General features: G+C 46.4%; 1 protein-coding gene across 2 annotated transcripts; it reads left to right on the top strand.

Annotated features, from left to right (window-relative positions):
- Window positions 1-1,137: 1,137 nt before the first annotated feature.
- Window positions 1,138-14,089, top strand: LOC124297641 (protein Wnt-1). Of its 2 annotated transcripts, none has more exons than XM_046748878.1 (4): window positions 1,138-2,181; window positions 4,552-4,814; window positions 12,285-12,559; window positions 12,735-14,089. In XM_046748878.1, the coding sequence occupies exons 1-4, from the start codon at window positions 2,081-2,083 to the stop codon at window positions 13,290-13,292; spliced, it is 1,197 nt and encodes a 398-aa protein (XP_046604834.1). In that variant the 5' UTR covers window positions 1,138-2,080; the 3' UTR covers window positions 13,293-14,089. The 2 variants fall into 2 exon arrangements, with proteins under 2 accessions (XP_046604834.1, XP_046604835.1); XM_046748879.1 differs by lacking the exon at window positions 1,138-2,181 and adding an exon at window positions 3,453-3,496.
- The last annotated feature ends 7,948 nt before the right edge of the window (window positions 14,090-22,037 follow it).

The raw sequence follows: 22,037 nt of genomic DNA, 5'->3' as shown, positions 1-22,037 counted from the left end.
AATTGAACTCATTGCGTTGAATTTGTTCCGCCAACCGTTCTACGCGAAGCGTGCAAAGCATCGCGCTTCGAATTAATAGACACGATAATTCGCGATCTCGAATCATGCCAGCCGAGTGTCAAGGGTGTTTTTCATCGCCGTGCGAAAAAAACCCTTGAACTGCATCTTCTCCAAACATTGGAAAGGTCCATGGAGATTTGTTTGCTGTATCCATAAAACACCCTGACACGACTCCAGGGAAGTGAACGACAATGAAGGTGGATGATGATCGCACCGATTTATCCGATCATAGAGAACCCTGAGCGACAGCATAGACCTCAGGGAACCGAGTCAATCTTTTGGTCGACTGGTGTGCAGGGAACATCAGGGACCGAAAGAACCAACCAGGTCACCGGGGATCACGAAAGGCGGAGGAGAGCCGAGCCGGAGGTGGAGTTAGCCGAGGCGACGCCCTCAGCGTCCCTCTGAGGACCACGTGCTCGAAACGTCAGCTCGGTAAAGTGAGGCGCAGAGAAGCTACGAGGTCTGGTGAACGTGCAGCTGCCGGTCCGCGAGAAAGAGGAGCCGAGAGTCTCGTACATACCTAGGTTACACATCCCGTTCCGTGCTTCGACCAACACCCCCAGGATCCGAGGGCAAAGGACGAATCGGGAGCGATTAAACTCCTCGATGCATTTTCCAAGAAAAAACCTTACGACGTGTCTCGAAGCTTACATCTTTTTCTGCAACACTCACCATAGGCGGCAGACAGGTGTACTTACGCAAAAGTAAAGAGCACCAAGAGCGTGAGGTCTGAGATCTTTTGTTGAACTAAAGATACTCGGTGTGCGCGCGCAAGTTATCACCGTTCTCTCTCTCTTTCTCTCTGTCTATCTTGGTTCGTCTCTGTTTCTCCACGGCTCTCTCACCTGCCGCGGCAACGAAAGCTCTCCTCCCGGTGCGGAGGATAGCGAAAGAGAGCGCCAGGAGAGCGCGGCCCAGGAGGAGTACGGGAGGGCTGGACCAGAGGCGGGGCGAGATTTAATCGGTCTTGGGGGGGTCCTGCCGGGAAGCTCGCCGACCAGATCTACTCTTGGTTTCACAGACGACCGCGTGCAGTTGCAGCCAGAGTCCTATACTCGATCGCTTGGCCGAGGTTGTTTCGTCGAGTACCGTTCAACCGAGCACACAAGACACGCACACGCACACGCGAACGTGCACGCACGCAACATATAGCCGCAGCCTCCATTTTCGCGGTCCAACCGGTGTCGGAGCTGGTCGAAAAAAGGAGCAACTGGTATACAGGGAGCCGCGGGAGCGGAAAGACGCGATACCAAAGAAACTGGTTCATTCATCCCTCGAGGAGCCGGAGGAACCCAACGGTTTACCTGGACATCGAGTGACCAGGAGCGAACCGGAAGGGGGGTCGCCCTCCCTTCTCTCCCACTATTACACAGGGCGGGTGAGCTGCATCACCCCTTATGCTTCGGTAGGGGCGCGTTTCACTGCCAAAGCCAAACCCGTCACAGTCAAACTACAACCGCTGACACCGAGAGTTGGGCTCGTGCCGATTGAACGCCGTATACAGCCTGGCAGTCGAGTCTTCGCCGATCGTTTTCACCCGACAACCTCGGAGGGCTGTTGCCAAATACGTAATACATTTTCCACACCTGCGCACCCCCACCAGACTCTCGCCCTGACTCGTTGCGAAGATACCGCCTTCGAATCATTCGACACACCTCTGAGAGGACCTTCGATTTTATCGATAAGATAGAGACGACGTCGAGTTTAAAACGTGCCCTTGTTTCATTCTGTTTTTCTACAATTTTTTTATACATTACGATAACATCTGCGTTAAACCGACACTAGTACGACGACGTGGAGGAATAGAAAGCGGTTAACGTGCCGGAAGAATTACTCGCGCTATTCCACCTTCGGTGGAGAGTGGATAGTCGTCGATTGAGTGCGCGATAATATAAATACACGACTCTGATGGCCCAGTGATGTTCGTTTAATATTGAGTTGGGTTGCCAGGCTGGTGCGAAAGTGAGTCAGTGACATTGTGCTACACGACGAGACCGCGACACAACCCTCAGGAAAGATGAAACTTTGGATGTTGATCGGAGCCTTGGCAGTAGCTCTTCCAGTCCTACCCGCGGATATCAGCAGAAATAAAAACAGAGGACGCGGGTCGATGTGGTGGTAAGTTTGTCAAACCAGTTGTTTCGAAGTGTTCAAAATAATTATGACAAATAATGGTTATTGAAAATCGAATTCACATGCACGTTGAGAAACGAAAACAAGAACCGTGTGCAACGACCTGGTAGAAGCAACAAGTTACTTCTAGAGCGCAACTGTAGTTCATTCGCGAAAGCCGGTTCAAGGAACATCGTGTAACATTCAAGACATACTACACGTACGATTTCACGTGACGGAATGCAGAATATTGAAATCGATTGAAACACGAATAATTCGTACAAACTTCACCGGATTTGACAAAATTTTCTTTCACAAAATAAACCAAACATGATATAAATTAGATTTTGGTAAAGCTTTGCATCCGTTTTACGAATACCATCGTTGCGTAAGACAGCATCCCCCGAGCTTTCAGCACTTGCTCGATACAGATCTAAAGTACGATTCTGAATATCGCCGCACCGACAGTCCCACGAAGTTATACAAGCCGATGTTAAAAGGTATAACAGCAAAAGGAGGGCCGTGGCTTTGCCACCCCGCGTGCATTCAATAAGTGATGTCGATAAATACGTGTGCCCGAGACCGGTACTATACGATATTGCTTGTAATTTACGTCGAAGGAACGGCAATCCGAAGACGCCAGGGACGCTCAACTCCGCTTCGGTGATCTTGAACCGTGGGACTTGATCTTCACATCCCGAGAGAATCTAACACATGTATATTATATTTATCCGTATAATACACGAGCATAATATACAATCCAAGCGGGATCCATCGCCGGGAAAGGGGGAGGGAGGGGGGGCGGGGAGGAGGGCAAAAACTCGAAGTACCCATGCAGCCTCATCCCAACTCGAAGATCATGCATATCCGTGTCTAGCTCTGCGAAGGTGACGATGGTCGCGTGTGCGCGGTAATGTAACGACGGAGAGCCGCGGAGTTTATCGCGGTTACTAATAGATCAGTCTAAGCCCGTATTAGGGACCTTCAGGTATTTCCATACCGAGTTCTCCATAGCCTGTTGTTGAATAATTCAACGATCGATGGCAAATTTGTGTCATCGGGACGCGGAGATACCTATAAATCTTAGTTAAATTATTTAAACTATCGGCGTACGCGCGTTTATACGTGTATATGGATACACCTGTACATCTATCGTACACACATAGCCAACAGCGTGATATGTGTTCGGCGAATGCAGCGTGTGCCGTAATGTGCACGTACGTAATGTATGTGAGGACTCGTCTCTTACGAGAGGCTGATTTATGCCCGCAGTGTTACAATATCGCTGCATCGAGGAGGATTGAAAATCTTACAAACAACGGTGAGAGAACTGCACCGTCTTGCTAGGGAAAACACCCGCGATATTATACAATTTTACCCGCGGATGAACCGACCGTGACATATCGTCGAGATCGTTAATCAAAATCAATCCGCTCCTCTCTGACGCAGCGACGCTCGGGTAACAGACATAACTCTAAACTTTAAACTGCGCGTCTAACCGCTGACGGAGTGACGCTGATGTAATTGTGTGTTTATTAGTGTGTCAAGCCTGTCTCTTGGCGCACCGTCGTCCAACCATCCTGACGCAGGACTATACGAGACACTTTTATTCGTTTATAAAACAACCGAGTTATTTTTGAATCCTCTCGACCGATGAGAGAGCCAGAGATTACGAGAACCCCCCCCACCCCCAGATCGTGACGACATTGCACGACCCATCTTCGTGCAGGCGAGAGACTTTCGTAACTGACCATGCGCAATATCTGAATCAAAGCTCGACACGACCTCTCAAGCCAACATTTGTCTTTCATTTGAATTTAAGATTACTTGTTTTATCGAATAAATGTCCGAAACTTTATGCGAGATTCAACGTGAAATTCCTTTAATTAAACTGTGCATAAACTGCACTGCGTATAGGATCGAAATATTACAAATTATAAAATTTTTACGTGATTATAATTACTTGAAAATCAAACGCAGAATATCTTTTCCCAATTTTTCATTGACAGGTAATATTCACCGATACAGGCGTCAATTTATTCCATCTATCAAGTTCAACTCCTGTTACCCATTAGGAAATATAGAAATACAAACGCCGAAAAGTGCCACAGCTTCAAGAGGGTTAAAGAAAAACAGTATCCGGTCGTACTTTATAGCCACTTGATCCTACTGCACCTTAGCGTCCTTTAATCTTCGAGCCTTCAGAGCTGTAGGCTGCGATGTATCCGAATAGTAATTAGTAGCGATATTAGAAGAGCGCGGGTGGTAATTATGATTATCGAAAAAGCAGGGTAAAAATGAAAAAAAAAAAAAAAAAAAATAGAGTGCCTCCATCCACGAGTCTCAATGAAATAAATAACCGTTGCCACTTCACAGGGGTATCGCGAAGGCTGGAGAACCGAATAACTTTCCACCAGTATCACCCGCAGTCACACATATGGATCCAGCGATCCATGCAACTCTCAGACGAAAGCAGAGAAGATTGGCACGAGAAAATCCTGGAGTGTTAATGGCCGTAGCAAGAGGAGCTAATCAAGCGATAGTCGAGTGTCAGCATCAGTTTAGAAATCGACGATGGAATTGTTCGACGAAAAATTTCCTACGTGGAAAAAATCTCTTTGGAAAAATCGTTGACAAGGGTGAGTTTATTTTTTTGTATTCTTTCATCTTAGCAGATCGTGAAAATTATGTCTTCCTCTCAAAAACTACTTGCAACATTTTACAAAATTTCATTTTTAATATTAGAAAAGATGATTTCCGAACACGTTGAATACTGTGCGAATTCATTTTTTCTAAACGCATCACTTTCAGTGAAATTAAAGATAAATTTCTCAATACTTATAAGAGTATTACAAACGTTGACAAATTATTAATTGGTAACAGGCCGACAGAATACGATTTTGTCTACAAGCTTTGTTTTTGTGAAAGTTTTTTTTTCAATGCTAACAATAAGAATATGAACCAATTTTTCACTGACATTGAGAATAGAATAAAAGAAATTTTTTCTCATTTCTTATTGGCCCGACCATTAATGCCGGCACGAGATGCAAAGGTTTGAAATTTTTTACGAACGCATTTTTCCCCGTTCCTCCAGCTCGGTTTAATTTCGATTCAGCGCACTTTAGAAGCACTGTGACTGAAATGAAAGACAGTGAAGAAGAACACCAGCTCGCAAAAAAAGCCTGAAACGAGTGAATAAATCACAGTTTATACATTTGGCCAAGCTCAACGTATATAACCCGTGTAGGTACGCTCTCCTCCTCTTTTTCTCTTTGCATTTTTATGACAGCCTCGCGATTATATTTACGACCTTTTAATATCCAAGGAAGATACCGAGCCGTGCCGTTCCCGAGGGAGATCGAGCGAGGGAGAGAGAGGAGAGAGGGGCGTGGGAGGGGCGGGGAAGGGGGAGGGGGAGGGGGAGGGGAAAGAGGAGATGGGAGTAAAAAAGAGAGAAAGCTTGCGAAAGTTTGGACATCGTTGGACAAAGGCGCAGGGGTAGAGATATGCGGTGGAATTCCCCCGGTTTTATCCTCTCCTCTCCTCTCCTCGATCCTCTCGGAAGCGTTTCAATCGACAATTTGTCGAGAGCGATTCTCGCCGGTGGTTGTTTTATTATACGTATTCGGGGCCCCGATGCCTCGGAGAGGAGAGACTCCTCTTTTAAAGGGAACCCGGTCGTAAGAAGCGTGGAAGCGGTTTTAAATCGCGTCAACGTGCCCTGGGAATGGATCGTGATGCGGTACTCCGCAGCGTCTCCGTTGGTACCTCGGCAAGTTTCGTTCGTTCTCTGGGTCGGGTCACGACTCTTGTTATAACATTGTATAAACAGAGAGCTGCAGCTGGGTGAAGGATTATTTTACGGTACCGGAATACCGATGCGTATAAGCATTTTTCGATCAACGGAGTTGAGCAATTTTTTTATTACCATTTTTTCTTCTCTTTTCTTGGTAAACTAATTTGACGAAACGTCGAGAACCGCTATACCTTACCCATTGCACTATCGTGCACGAGCTTTCGAATCCTAAAAACGCTCGCAAACATTCAAAATTAATGCCTACCTATGCGACCGTCAGCTACCCACGACTTTTTATACTTCCATGCGAACCAAGTCCGGTCTCGGTTTTTGTATCCACCTTTTACCTGTATAACCGTGCACGCATGTGTGTCTCTACACAATAAACACCACTCCGTGTGCGGACGGATGGAAAGCCGTACGTTGGGAAAAGATGAGAAGGAAAAAAACGAGTGAGGGGGAGGAAAAGAGAAGGAGAATATGACAAATCGATATAGCCAGAGAAATTATTAATGGAGCAGTGAACCGCTAATTGCCTGCGCAACTGACAAAACAGCGAAATCCTATTTTGTTAATGACACTTGTCATCAACGGGCGCGCGTCTGACCGATTTGTCAAGTTGTCAACAGCCCGAGGATCACGTGACAGGGGTTGGCAGGATACACGATGTCGTTCAGGGTTTCGGTATCTGGGGTCCGAGAAAGCAGGACGCCCATTGTGCAGAGCGGTACAAGTATGCCCTTACACATGCTATACGCCGAGTCTATGCCCGTTGAGCATGTAAAATAACATGTCGCCTCTTTTTTTTCACTTCACTAAATGGCCATATGGGGTACGAGTACCTGAGAGGAGGAGCGTCTTTCTTCTCTCTTTTCTATTTTCGAAGGGGGTTCGTTTATAATGGAGCTCACGGCTCGTAATACGCGAGATGATCTAGAGCAAATTGAAATAAAAAAATTAAACCTCGGCTTACCCGCTACCGCCAAGTCGAACAATCGATATTTTACTAGATGTAACAATAAAACTCCACATCTGGTTTCCCCGACCATGAGCATCTCATTTTTCACCTCCCCTGCATTCGTTCGTAACAGTTCTACCGCAACGTTGAGCTTCGATTCGAAACAATCTCTTTCAAAAAATCAATAAGCCAATACAAGTGTTTTTCTCACTATTATTTTTCTGCTTTCTATTCCTACGCCGACCTTTACAACTATGAACTGCTGCGCGTAACAGCCCTGCTTTAGTTACCACCTGAGTCGAGTGCCGAGGGTGCGATAGAGAGAATGCAGAAATGAAGACACGCTCGGACAAACCCTCTTTAATCCTCATCTCAATGATAATAGTTTGTACAAACAGACAATGAAGGTGAAGGACAAATCCCTGCAACGGATTGGCGGTCCTGTAACAGCGTGTACATTAGGTTGGGGTTGTCATTCATTCTTTGAAAGTCTATTGCCCTGCTCTGAACTCTTCACCCTCCGTTCACGTAGTCGTGGTGGGCTCTTCCAATGGTCCCGAAAAGCCATCGAGTATTAATCAGAAGAATCGATTTCAAGAAAGATGCACGAACGAATTTCACCCGAAGCAAGAAATCGTATAATATATTTAATGCCGCTCTTCAATCGTCGAGGGTGAGGTTGAAAATGATTGGAACACAACTTTGTTCATCGGTTATTAACGGCACGGAGTTTAGTGACGATGATTCAAATTTTTTTCTGGTATTGTACGCGCACACGAATATGGCGTATTATATGTAATATACATGTGTATACATATGTACGTATTTGTCGAGTAAGAGCGAGAGGCTGAGAGAGCTCGAGGGACAGGGAGCAGCGTTGATAAAATCTCCATGACGTGGACAAAGATCATTATCTCGGATTTGTAGTAGTTTTTATTCCGATTTCGATCACGATGATGAGATATACACACCGTAGTCCCGAACAACAGTTCATTGGCATTGTAACGAAATTCTAACGGCCTAATAACAGTCTTTGGGAGGTACACGAGGCTGTCGGTCTTCACCCATACAATTATCACACACGTGTGTTCGCGCAGCTTTCGCCACGGTTTTCTTCTAACGACCTGGCGAATAAATATTTTTCCAAGGCGCAGATACGATTCGCTAATCGTCGGAGTTCCGAATGATGCGAACAGCTTCGCAGGACTCGGGAGAGAAACGCGGTCGCACCTTCCGCAAAATAAGAGATAAAAAATAAAAGGCAGGGAGAAAAAACGACCAAGATACTCGCCTCACCCCGCAGCGCCCAGCTCGCGATATAATTAGGCAAAACTAAAAACGATGCTGCGGCGCGAATGCCGAAAACCGAAATCCGGAATAGTCTGCGGTCAGACTCGACGCTGCGGAACCCAGGATCTCCGGATCCCTGCAGGATCTCGAGCAATGTGTGTGGTAGCGGGGACGGTCGGCAGCGGTTGGCGGCAAAATGATTATAGACTACGGAGGCGCTCGGTATACCAGCTATAACATTCAGTACAGTCGGGACAAAAATCGGCAAGATTTCACAAATATATCACCGTATATCGCGATACCTCACCTTGGCATATCAACTTTGTACGAAAAAAGGATACCTAGCAACGATCGGTGATTTCACCACGAAGTACAGAAATCCAAAGGAACAGATTAGGCAAAGTATATTTTGAATCTTGCGTGCAAAAGAATAATACAAAGAAAGATATTCCTTCAACTTCAACTGTAGGTTGTGTTAAAAGAGACACAATAATTTATACAGTAAAATAAATCCTTTTCCGAAAAATCGGATACGACGTTAACTCACGACAGTACAAAAAATTCATTCTTCAATTTAGTTATCTAATACGATCTCCTGTGGGGGTTCGATAGCAAATTATGGAGAATTGAGAAATCGTCGAATTTCATCATCGTATTTTTTACCATATCCACGTACCTCCGGAGCTAAGAATTGAATATAAAATTGAGAATATATATGTTTGTTCGTAAATTTGTGAGAGAAGAGCGCGCTAATAGGAAAAGGCGCGTGTGTAAATGAAGCGAATGACGAGTAGCTGCCTATCCCTGATCTCGGATATAGTCGGAAACCAAATAAGATGTAAAAATGAAGTAAATACGAGTTGGAGTGCGGCGCACGTTTTGCAAGAAATCGTGGCGTGCAGTCGACACATGTAGCCCATCATAGGCCGGGATTTATCGCGGCGCAACGCCATGGCAAAAACAGGAAGCCCCCTTATAGGGCCCACGGTATACGAGGCTCGTCAGGCCCTGATGGGGTCCGAGCAGCAAGACCAGTATTGATTCAATTTATCCTATAAACGGCTGATTATGTCTGGAACGCGGAGCCCCGAGACGCTCGAAAATATCCGGAGTGCCAGGTCGTGAGCTTTTAATGAAGACGTGATTAGAAGTGGGAACGAGATCGTTAAGACCGTTACAAGAATCTCGCAAGGAGCATTTCAAGAATCTGTAGCTCAGAATTATAGCTAAGCAATCGGTACAGTGACATTTTTTGTCACTTCTACGGTGTCCCCCCCCCCCCCCCCTCTGATATTAATATCGCCACCACCATCCTCCCCCTCTTTTCAAACACTAACCGCTCCTCTCATCCCCGAGGCTTCCGAGACCGCGAGGACAGTTTCAATTTACCACCACGAGTCCTGCGAAGGTACAAAGAGACGTCCGCCAGCATTGGTAGCAATAATTTCCCGTGATTTTATCTTTCCGGAATTTCAGCCTGACGTAAATGCGCCTCGTAAAGTCGACCGTTCTGTCGCTCAAAGCGATCTTCGAGCTGCACGTCGCGTAACTTGCCCTCGGGTGAAATCGGTCAAGACAGCTCTCATGCTTCCAGACCCCACAAAATACGGTGCTTTTCGCGAATTTTCTCAAATTCGTCAAGTCAAGTACGACATTATTTTATCAGCTCTCGTGCTTCCGGATCCCACAAAATACGTTGCTTTTTTCGAACATTTTCGAATTCGTCAAGTCGGATATGTGATTATTTTAAACCGACGGGGTTGACGTTCGAAAAAATAACGGAGGTAGGCTGCTGTTAATTGCGTCCGCCGTGATATAGGATGAAAATTCACGTCAGTATTGGAAGGTAACAAAAAACGAGAAAACCCTATTTGGTCATCCACACCACCGCGGCTCTAAAAGTCGTTCGAATATTTAAACATCGATAAGACAAGTTATTTATTGTCCCGAGAACAAGACGAAAGAATTCCAAGTGCAAACACACCGGTGCGTTGTTCACATTATGCTCATACGTGTGTGTGTGTGTGTGTGTATGGGTGGAAGGGGAGGGGGGGCAATGGTGGGATGTGTGTAAACCATACAGCGATCGACTCGCCCAGGAAGAACGATTGCGTAGGTACATATTGTATACCTTTTCTGTATTTTGAGTCACATTATTTTACTTGAAAATTATGGCTTCGCGTTTTTCCCCAACGATATATACGAGATCCCGGTTCCATTCCCACGGGGAAATTCTGCGTCATCGTCGATACAGCGGTTTACCGACCGGTTATCTTTTGTTTGAAAGTCATAAAACGGTTCCAGTTAACGCAGGTTAATACTGCAGGCCGCGCCTTATCGATGTGATAATATTTGCCGCCCGATCGACGGGTCACCTGCTGCAACGCACCGTAAAGACTTTGGCGCAGTTTTAATGTTTCCATCGTGAAACTTAAATCGGTATACGAGCAATCCACTTCCACAACGCAACCCAAGTGTGATAAAAAATCAAGGCAACCGGGCACCTCGTAGATTCTAGCGCAGCGTAAGTTTTTCACCGCGAGATCCCGATTCGTCACGAAGCTTCCAGAAGCTCGAGCTCGGGACTCGAGAGGGATACGTCCTTTGGATTTCCTTAATCCTGGGACCGGGACAAGCGTTTAAGCCAACAGAAGCGCTGGGCGATGACTACCGCGTCGAGGGTGCCTCGGCTCACGCCGAGTGCCGAAATCCCTTCGGGCGTTCAATAATGGCTACCAAGATTTATACCGTTCCAGTCTGTTATGAGCGGAGACACCGGGGGACTTTGGTAAATCTCACGGGGGGCCCGACGCTCTGGCTGTGCAGGGGCCCGGGCCCCGCTGCTCACCGTCATCCTGGCTCCTAAATTCCATTTGTTCCAGATATTATTTGACATCATTCCGCTCGGCTACCTCTCTGCCTTACACGTCCGTCTCTGGCTCCGTCCTCGGTTTCCCCATCTCGCTGTACAATCTCGGACACATTCAGATTTGTTACCCATTTTACACCACCGGTGGACAAAGAACAAGCGGTGAAAATTTTCGTGAAAATCTAGCAGCCCTGCATTACTTGCAAATTTGGTTTGCACCAGGATCGGTGCTTTGACGATAAGAAATGGCGAACCGATGTTGGAAACGAGTCGGTTCAACTTCACGGAAGATAATATCGCCGCGCCGTTTCGCCGTGTTTTAAATTTCCCCACTTCCTGCATTCGTCCTCATTTCTCCCCGCTTGATTCACCCGGGTACGTGATATCTTCACTTCGAGAATACGGGGCTGCATCTCAGGGTCCGAAAAGGTGCGAGCCGTGGCACCTGCGTCGCATGCTGATAAGGTCGGTAGATCGTTGGAGGGGTGAAGTTTGTGCGCGGGAGGTCAAGAAGACGCACCTCGGGGTCATCTCGGCCGGTCCCTCCACCTGTGGGTCCTGCAGGTTCTCGCGCAGGTAGTCGGAGGGATTGAGACGTCGTGACGTCACCTCCCACGCGCCTCCGGCCCGGCAAAGTTTTGTCGCTGAGCTGCCGAGCCTTGGCGCGTTGCCGCGTAGATATTAGCCGGAGAAGAATCGGTGTAAAAAATGCGCGGTTGCAAATTTAGCCGAATCACAGACGGGCCGATTTCCGCAGCGGCGTGCCCGCGGGGTTAACGCCCTCCTAAGGGTTCTCCATTCACCTCTTGAACGATATAGCGCGCGCGAAACGCACTCGTCAATAGCACCCAGGTCGGCGACACAAAGGACGGCGTAGCTCACCAGGGCCAGACCGTAAAGTATAATCTTGTGTAATTAACAGATTTTTAATAGTTTTACTCACAAAAAGTCGGCTCGGTTACCATTCGCCGTCTCTCTCTCCCTTTCTCTCTCACTTTCTCCATCCCCGAATCCCTCATTGTTTGTTTGGTTTTTTTTTTTTTCGACGAGTAACGAACACGCTTTATCCGTGATTCGGAAGAATTTTTTCCTCATCGAATCTTCACCCCGCACCCTTGCGAAACCGCATTCGACGAAAACTAGACTCGGTCCGAAAACCCGTGGCTAAACAGTTTCCCCAATTTTTATGATTCCAGGGTGCAGAGAGACCGCTTTCATCTACGCGATAACCAGCGCGGCCGTGACTCACAGCATCGCGAGGGCCTGCAGCGAAGGCAGCATCCAGTCCTGCTCCTGCGACTACACGCATCAGTCGAGAGCCCCGTCGGACGTGCGGGACTGGGAATGGGGAGGATGCTCGGACAACATCGGTTACGGGTTTAAGTTCTCGAGGGAGTTCGTGGACACCGGTGAACGGGGACGAAACCTGCGGGAGAAGATGAATCTGCACAATAACGAGGCTGGACGAGCGGTAGGTTGACAATGTGGAACAAAATTGGCATCGATCAGACGGTGAAACGTGTTGTTCGAAACGGAATCGGAACGCTGATATAACGACGTAACGACGAGCAGAGCGAAGCGTTTACAAAGGCACACCGGGATTGCGGGGCTGACGAATGATCAATTTTTATCTCTTATAATTATAGCACGTCTCGTCGGAGATGCGAAAGGAGTGCAAGTGCCACGGTATGTCGGGTTCGTGTACCGTGAAGACGTGTTGGATGCGCTTACCAAACTTCAGACTCGTCGGTGACAATCTGAAGGATCGATTCGACGGCGCGTCCCGAGTGATGGTCAGCAACTCGGACAGGATTCGGGGTAACAGTAACATGATAACGAGCAACTCGGCGAGTAACTCGGTCCACGGACATCGAGAGGGTCTTGGTCGCAAGCACAGGTACAACTTTCAGCTTAAGCCTTACAATCCGGATCACAAATCGCCCGGCGTTAAGGATTTGGTATACCTCGAGCCGTCCCCGGCGTTTTGCGAAAAAAATCCAAAACTTGGAATACTCGGGACTCACGGCAGACAGTGCAACGAGACGAGCATCGGCGTCGACGGTTGCGATTTGATGTGCTGCGGAAGGGGTTACAAGACGCAGGAGGTCGTGGTCGTCGAGAGATGCGCCTGCACCTTTCACTGGTGCTGCAAGGTGAAATGCAAGCTCTGCAGAACTAAGAAGACTATACACACCTGCTTGTAAGGGTAGCGAGTGTGCGGGAGAACGAGGTGATAATTGATCGAGGCAAAAGAGAGGACGGAGGATAGACGGAAGCCGAGGAAATCCTTCCTGGCGAAGGATCGGCAGAATTTATTTTCTTATTTTTTCTTTTTTAACGATAAGAAAGCCACGCAAGAAGCTAGGTGCATAGGTACGATGTACGTATATTCTCGACAACCGATGTAGATTACCTCCGACCTATCCGACAATTATATAATTAACGTACGTTACGAATATCCGACCAAAACTACAAACATTCGAAATACCTATAATACGTCGATTAAGAATATCTCTTACTAATTTTCTTCTCGTTTCTATAAAGTTTCTCTACTTTTACTCACGGTTACTATCGATGGATAAAAACCTGACCACATAATTTCAATGCCCAGTATTACGCGACACGTATCATTATTTATCATATATAATATACATATATAATATTTAGACACGCATTTAAATAAGACTGAACAGTGAAGTGTATTTAGTAGGTGCATTATACAGCGATTCGCAAATTATTTATATAACAAGTATAAATATATAATATATATATAGATATAGATACAGATATAGATATAAATATATATATATTATATATGTACTACAATTATAGGCGCGAGAGAATTGTAAATAATTTTTACCCACGTATTTCGTTATTTACGAATCGATAATCCCTCCTAATGATTCACCTGTCTAAATCCATATCTGTATAATCTAGCGTAGGACGATTAAGGTAAATATCTTTGAATTTATTTATTGTCAAAGCAGGTGTTTAGTTTGTAAATTTATATAGATATACATATATATGTGTATATATATATACATACATACATATATATATACATATGCATACGATTAGTAAAATAAGGTATAAGATTTTACGCTATATGGTAACTGTATATAAAATTAGTTAGCAACTATCTGCGATCAATGTAACGATATTATTCTCGAGTAATGTCAAATTATATATATTACGCGGTGCTCGACGGTGCAAGTAACCCTTACACGTAAACATGGAACTGTAAAGCGAGACTTATATACCAACAAATTTGTAAATAATTAGCGTTAAAATTCACAAGGTGGGCGATACTCGCGCGCAGACCGACACGTTGCAACGCACACGCACACGGCGGCCATCTTAGATAAGATTCTTACACTCCCAGTGTTCCGTACTTAACATTATTTTATACCTATTACTACTACTACTACTACTACTACTATTACTACCATTACTACTACTATTACAACCACTCCTCGACCACATATACAAATCCCCCAGCGTATTATTAAATTATTTTTCTACTCTTGTATACCGACGTTATAGTATAACTTAAGAAATGAGATTCCTAATGGAAAAATTATCGATTATTACGGCGATCATCATTATGTCCTGCGTATATGATTATTGACCATTATTTATAAATAAACTATTTCACGTGTATTATCGAATGTTTCACGATTCTGTTATACCCACGTATACTGTAATGTACATATATACAACACACACACACACGTGTTTGGGTGTGTTATGTATGTATATAAGCCTCGCCACTCCGCCAACACGTCGCGTCGTTATTGGTAGACGAGATAAACGTCGAAGACAAGGATCATCGCACGTATCAGATTACCGTAAAGGTAAGTGCGTTTCACGAACCTAAAGTGAAACGGTGAAGGGGAAAAACGTTTTTACCTCCTTTTCTCCATACATACAGACATTTTTTTCCTCATTCACCACTATCGCCAACGTAAATATATACCGTCTCCCTAAACACCCGTCTTACTTTTATTTCGTTATCAAAACAAGACGAAGAAGAGGAAGAAGAAGTTGAAGAAGAAGAAGAAGAAGAAGAAAGACAACGAGTCCAGGCGGATGGATTAGACACTGTTTAAATCGGTAGAGTTTTGCCGGGCAATTTTTCAATTCACCATCCAGCGCACGCCAGGAGATCCGGAGCTTGGGGTGGTTTTCATAAGAGCGGTACGCGGCACGGTAGGTACGCACTCCGCCCGCCTATGATCGTAAAAGAAATTCTTCGTTCGGGAGGCTCCCAGCATCCTAAGACAAGAATCTCCGGCAGCCGGGCACTTCTCACGGCGGTCCCTTTGATCTCCTCTTCCGAGCATGATGCCCCCTATCTTTCTCCCGCCTGGACCCCGTTCATCCACCCCCCCCCCCCTTCCCTCGTCAGCCGCCCCGGCATCCCGCGCCCTTCCAACCCCCGGCTACGTCCGTGCCCGACGGCCCTACCGGATTCATTCACTTTTACTATTATTACGCATACCGTCACGCCGCGAGATCCTCCCTCCCTTCCACCCACCTTCCTGCCTGCCTCCCGCCGAAAAGATTTTCATCCAACCGTCGTCGTTTGCCTGAAAACAAAATAATAAAAAAAGAAAAAAAAACCGAGGAGAGATCGCCGTGGGCGTGCGGCGATTTCTCGTCGCGGTTCGCGAGGTGGTCCAGGACCCCGTCGCCAAGGATATGCGAGAGACCAAATTCTTTTTCCGAGAAAATTTCAACCGCATCTATACATATATAAATATATTGTGTAAATTTGCAAATCACGTTCGCACAGGTTTTCTCTTCCGAATCGTAGCCGTGCCTTAATTAGCAGTGATAAAATTTGTCGCAGCAGCTACGTTCGCCGAAATTATATTGAATATTGTCGTGATAAATCACATCGTCGAGAGTCTCGGTCATAATTCACGAAGCAGGTAGAGGCTAGATCGTGGTTGTCGATTTGTGTGGATTTTCGAAAATATACATAATTGACTCCAGCGCGTGGATTCGTTACGTTTTTATCAACATTCCATGGCATTGAAATTAATTTTTTCACAAACCTGTTACAGACAGAGCAAGGTGACTAAGGCGATTGACCGGACTCGTCATCTTATAACGCGACTATAAACAAATCCGAGGATAAAAAGGTTCGAATCGCCAAGCATCGATCTCAATATATATTTTTTTCCTCCAAGTCCCAAAAAATATATTATCAAGATCTCTCATTTGAATACTCGATTAATGGAGATGTGTGATAATTTATTTCTGATCGATAAAAAATAAAATAAATAAATACATAAACAGTGATCTTCGTCGGCGTTTTTGCAGTATTTTCATTCTAGATAATCAAAGCCTTTATTACTTATCGTCAAATGCATTGTTCTGTACGCAATCGCCGGTAGTTAGTCTTTAAAGCGACTGACATTTACGGCTGACATATTACCAAGATCGCGGTGCATCGTACTTCCTGAATTTTCATCTATCTTGATAAAACTAGGATATCGACAAAGAATAAAATGTAAATTTCGTCAACGCGCCCTTCTTCCCCTCCTGGTTTAATTGTTAATTCAAATAAGCAGGAAGGTAAACACCGAAGGCGGGACGCTTGGGGGCGCCTACGCCTCGAGATACCGTAGGGGTGCTAGAACCATTAACGTCCCTATCTCGAACGGTCCGAACCCTTTTATCCTTGGATTCCTCCGGGATTCCTGAGCCTTATCGCGTCGCGTGCAGCCTTCAACGAGAGAGAAGCCGAGCCCGCCTGGTCAGCCTGCAAGATCGGAACAGCAAGCTGAAGTCGGAGCAGCCTGGGCCAGCCCGTGGGCCTCCCACGATATTCAACCGCGAGTTATGAAGTTGTCCGATGAGACTACACCCGGCCTTTTAGACTGGGAATCTTTTGTCAGTTGATACGGTGGAGGAGGGGAAATCGCCTCAGTACGCCGTGAGAGAGGAACAGAGGAACGATAAACTATTGCAATCGTTGCACAACTCGAGCGCGTGCAGCGAGGGGCAAGGATCTCGATCGTATTTGGATCGGCGGTACGAGGCAGAATACACGTACACGTAGACGAATGCGCGGAGCGAATTATTGCGCGTAGTGTTTGCGCGATGTCAGCTGTCCGCGAATGTCAAAATATCGATCGTAAAGCTGACGCAAAATAAAAGCTCGGTGAGAGTTGGTTGAACTCGAGGATTATTTTTACTAGATTTTTGTCTTTGATACGGTATTTTTTTTTTTTTTCTTCTTCTTCGTTTGCTTTCACATTCGACAGACGAACAAACGGACTTGTCATGCGGGGATGCGACTTCCCTTCGTGAAGAGGGATTACACAGCCACGTTATAAGGGGACGCACGGTAAGCTCTCGCAATCGAGGAGGCAACGGAGGCGCGCATCAGGGATGCAGCGCATGAGACTCGACGGACGATCGCCCACAACACGTGGCGTGTCGCGGCCCGCTGTGTTCAGATCTTATCGCGCAAGGACCCTCGTAACCTCTAAATGTTTTCATCGCCTCTATCAGATGTGAACGCGAGCTAGCTGGCCGCCTTTATGACGACCGACTTCCACCGCGTGTACTTTGTTCTTTCCTCATTGCAAGTAGCAGCAGGCAAGCGTCCATCGAGGTTCGGAGGCGACGACGCGCGGGACGATCGCAAAAATTTTATACCGAGAAAAAGATAACGAAAACATCGTAATCCTTGCTTCACGTTACGAGTTAAAGTTCCAGGTAAAAGTCGCAAAGCCAGTTTTGCATCAGGTGTGCAATTTTCGAATCGAAATGGAACGCTGGGTACCAACGTGAGATTTTTCTTCAAACGATACAAATTGACTTCGTAGTAAGAAATTAAAAATGAAAGAAGCATAATTGTAGCGACCGCGGATGGAGCGGAGTGAAATAAATGCCGAGTTGGCAATCCCGAGTAGGGAATCCGGGACCTGCGAGACGGGAGAGTAAAGTGACAACAGTTGGGGCTAGCTGGTCGGCTGCAACGGGGGTACGAGAAAGTTTGTAATTGGTGTATGTAAAAAAGAGAGGTAAGTAAGGACGGCCGTGATAAATCAAACAGTTTCTGGTTTTTGCGATCCAAGTTTTGCCCGCCACTCGGATAGCGAGTTGAGGAATGACAGGAATCTTTGGAAGGACGCGATGTCCTGGGCGTGGGAACGCGATCGCGGACTCGAAGCGTCGTCAAGACGCGCTACGATCTATAAGACCACCGTGTCCAGACCTTCGAATTACGGTGTTTTGGCATGTGTTATAAGATTCCCGCGAATTCGCATTGGACAGGATCGCGAGGAATCCGCCCCGCGACTGTGGGAACAGACTAGGAACAGAGGAAATATGTCCCGTGCACACACCGAACTCTCGCGACTCGCCTCGGGCACCGTGCCGTGCTCTCTGTATGTCAGTGCTTCGGCACCGTTATCACATACCTACCGGAGAAACGACGATTCGATTTGGAAAATTCCTAAGCAATTTTCATCAGCGTTGAGAATAGAGTGTCGAAACGATTAATCTCGCTTCACGGTAACGTGCGGGGTCAAAGAGTCGAAAAATCTACAATCCGTTTTTTATTTATTTATTTTTTTCTTTCTTTCGGCGGTCCGGGTAGGGAGGTATTTTTCAATACTTTTCCGGTTTCGTTCCTGAGATCCTTAAACCACCCCAACGGCAGAAACCCGGCTGGGCTAATTCGATTAGCTCTGTTGATCCTTTTCTAGGAGATATTAGATTTTTTCCGTGAAGGAAAAACTCGGGTCTCGGATATCGAGAGATCCTGATTCGTAACGCTCTGTCGCTTCCATGGCGACTGCTGAAGCAGCCGACGGTGGCGGCTGGTTCACGCACCGTCGTAAGATAATTGAATAAGCGGTTCCTCGCCGTCGACACAGAGGAGGCCGCCAACCCGTTGTGTGTTTTTCGAATTAAGTGGAATCCAATTGTTGCTTTCCAGAGCGGTTCGTCAGTGATTCGCTACGCCACTCAAGGACCACGAGACATGCACTCTTATTCTCTCTCTATACTCCCTAACACTCGACTCGAAAAGACGAAACCGTAACAGCGTCAAGGCTCATCCCTGGAGCGGTAGCGTGCCAAGTCGTCCGCTCACTCGGAATTAAGTCATTGCGTGCGTGTTCATCGAGTAAAAAACGTAACGAGTCCTCAAGCTTATACTCGAGACTGTTACCGAGAGAGAGAGAGAGAGAGAGAGAGAGAGAGAGAGAGAGAAAGAGAGAGAGAACTGGTCCCGTAACAAACAGGATATAATGTGTATACGAAAATCCCGGGGATAATCCTGAAGTCAAATCAACTTGAGTAAAAGGTAGGTGGTCCCCCGAGTGTCTTTCAAATGTATATAAACCGCCTCTTTTAAAAGCTCTATACCCGCCGACCCAAGTGCGGTATACATTATGCCGCCTAGCTGTGAAGCGGAGATATAATAAATATACGAAGAGAAGAAAATAAATCTATGGAAGATTGTCAAAAATCAACCATCTTCGCGGTGGCGGATCTTATACTATTATTTTAGGTGTTTATCCGAACCGTTGATTACTCTCTCTCCTCCTCCTCCTCCTCCTCCTCCTCCTTTCCTGGCACGCATCCTCTAAAACCACGAACTGATTAAACCGTGAACAAAAGAACGTTAGGTACGTCCACAGAAGCTGACGGTCATCGAAGAGTGGCCACCTAGGTAGCAGCACGCGGAGCTGGAGGCGTCGTAACTTTGTCGGATAATTAATGATTTTATGATATTAGAAATACCGGAGCTCCGATCAACCGCACATACGAATGACCACCCAGGAGGCGCGTCGCGGGCACACCTTATCCCATTATCAAAGAAGCGTCCTGTATAATCCAAGTAATTGGGAATGCCGAAACTTCGCATTGAGAATCTGTATCGAAAAATTATTCGAGAGGCAAAAAAAAAAAAAAAAAAAATGGAGAGCAGAGCGGAAAATCACTTTCGTAAACGTTCCTCGGATATCCCCCAGACCGAATTAGGATTAGATTTGTCCCGGTGTATTACGATTTTAATATCCCAGAGATGAATCTTGGGTAAGTACGATGAAGCGGCGAAATATCGTGTACGGTACAAGGTCTATATATAGTATAATAAAGACAACCCCATGTCCGAGTGGTTACATAACTCAACCGAATTACACTGGATGAAGCAGCGGATTCTAGCGGGTACCCCGCACCTCTTATACTCCTCCAATGGCTTATACCTACCTCGGAACACCCATATCGCCGGGTAGATTGTGTTGGTAATTAACACGCTAATCAACGCCCTCGGTGGCAGGACGGGGTGTCGTGGTTTTTGTACAAGGTCTACGCCGCGCAGCGACTAAGCCGACCGCTGACCGGGTGAGAAGGTGCACGAGGACGGGAGTGGTCGGGGTACCGGACGAACTAGCTCTTTGATTACTGTCTCTTGTTACTGACACAAATCCGCGTCCTCTTTTTTCACAATTTTCAATTTTTTTTCTTCATCCCTCCCTTTTCATTAGCACTGCCTTTACGCGCGTAAGTACACTTACGTGGATGCGCGGACGCGCGTGTGTGACGCGGCACGACTACCGCCGATGCTGCAGGGTCATTACAACACTATTACGAGATGATCTTGCTGACGGCAGCGGGAGATACAAGACGAAGACTTCGTCAAGTAGTCGAGCCCGGGCACCTCTGGTAACCGATGTAAATAATGATCGGAAGCCTGCCTGAAAGCGCACCGTGTACTGCCCCGACATAATCAACCCTTTATGCCCGGTCAAGAGTGCCAAGTCACTCATCCACCGCATCAAAATCTCTCTCGAATGATCGTGAAACCTTCGGCTCAAGGCTCATCTTTCCTATACTACCGCAACGAAACAACGAAAACAGTCGCAAAGGCAACCTTTTTCTTGCTCGTCAATGGACTCCGGAGATCGGTATTTTTGTCGGTGGCGAGAGAGTAATTCAACGAAGACACTTTGGAATGATTAACCGCAATACGATAGATAGAAGCTGTGAGTACAAATGTATATCATTAGGCGTGTGTAAATAGTATATAGTACGTAGGTATAGGTCCATCTCCAAGTGTATAAATGATATTTGTGTAGGTGAAGTTCTTCTCGCAGGGGGTCAAAATGATAACTTGGTTGGGTGGTCCTGGGGATCGGACAACATTAATTTGTATCTCTGCGATGGTGGTCTCTTAATGCCCCCCTCTTTCGGTCTTTGATACCGCGTATCTGTACCTACAGAAACGCGATTGGCGTGTGTACGAGTGTGCGTTGGGTATCCTGCAGTCAGACGGAGTGTGAGAACGAAGATAAAATATTTGATCCTGCGTTGGTAAGATCCTCGGTAACGGATAATCAATGTACGATTATACGGATATGGGATACGCAAGTACTTCTGTCTGACACGTCGAAAGAGGATCGGAGGCAATTACGTCTCAGTATTCCGCATATAAAATTACATCGTTTTTTCCTACATCCGCTCTTGTGCTTCACTTTCTGCTCACATACCTAGCAATTCCCAAGAAACGTCCAACGGTGACTCATTTGCGTGAATGAATTATATCATCTTGTTGCACACACGTGGAGGGACTGGAATTGGCCATTCCGCGTTTACATCAGGATTGACTAACAAACGGTCAACTATAAGCGTAGAAAATTCCGAGGTAATGACAGAGCGGACTCGAGGCTGCAGCACGAGCGTCATCCCACCTTGGTATATGGTCCATCCAAGGTGGACGAGGACTCGTACCCAGGCCTCGAGAGGCGGCCACCGCTGTTGGAGCGAAGACGAAGAAGTAGGAGGAGAAAAAGGAGGAGGAGAAGAAGAAGAAGAAGAAGAAGAAGAAGAAGAAGAAGAAGAAGAAGAAGAAGAAGAAGAAGAAGAAGAAGAAGAAGAAGTTACGGAGTCGATCCTCGGACCCACCGCCGTGTTCCGCGACC

This window comes from Neodiprion virginianus, chromosome 2 (genome assembly GCF_021901495.1).
Source record: "Neodiprion virginianus isolate iyNeoVirg1 chromosome 2, iyNeoVirg1.1, whole genome shotgun sequence".
Lineage (NCBI taxonomy): Eukaryota > Metazoa > Arthropoda > Insecta > Hymenoptera > Diprionidae > Neodiprion > Neodiprion virginianus.
The sequence above is the reverse complement of the archived record's forward strand: the minus strand, read 5'-3'. Positions and strand labels throughout refer to the sequence as shown.

Excerpts from the sequence above, each read along its gene's own strand:
- LOC124297641 (XM_046748878.1), top strand. The coding sequence starts at position 2,081 with ATGAAACTTTGGATGTTGATCGGAGCCTTGGCAGTAGCTCTTCCAGTC. Across the intron at positions 2,182-4,551 it reads GGACGCGGGTCGATGTGGTG|GGGTATCGCGAAGGCTGGAG; the intron begins GTAAGTTTGTCA and ends GCCACTTCACAG. Across the intron at positions 12,560-12,734 it reads ATAACGAGGCTGGACGAGCG|CACGTCTCGTCGGAGATGCG; the intron begins GTAGGTTGACAA and ends TTATAATTATAG.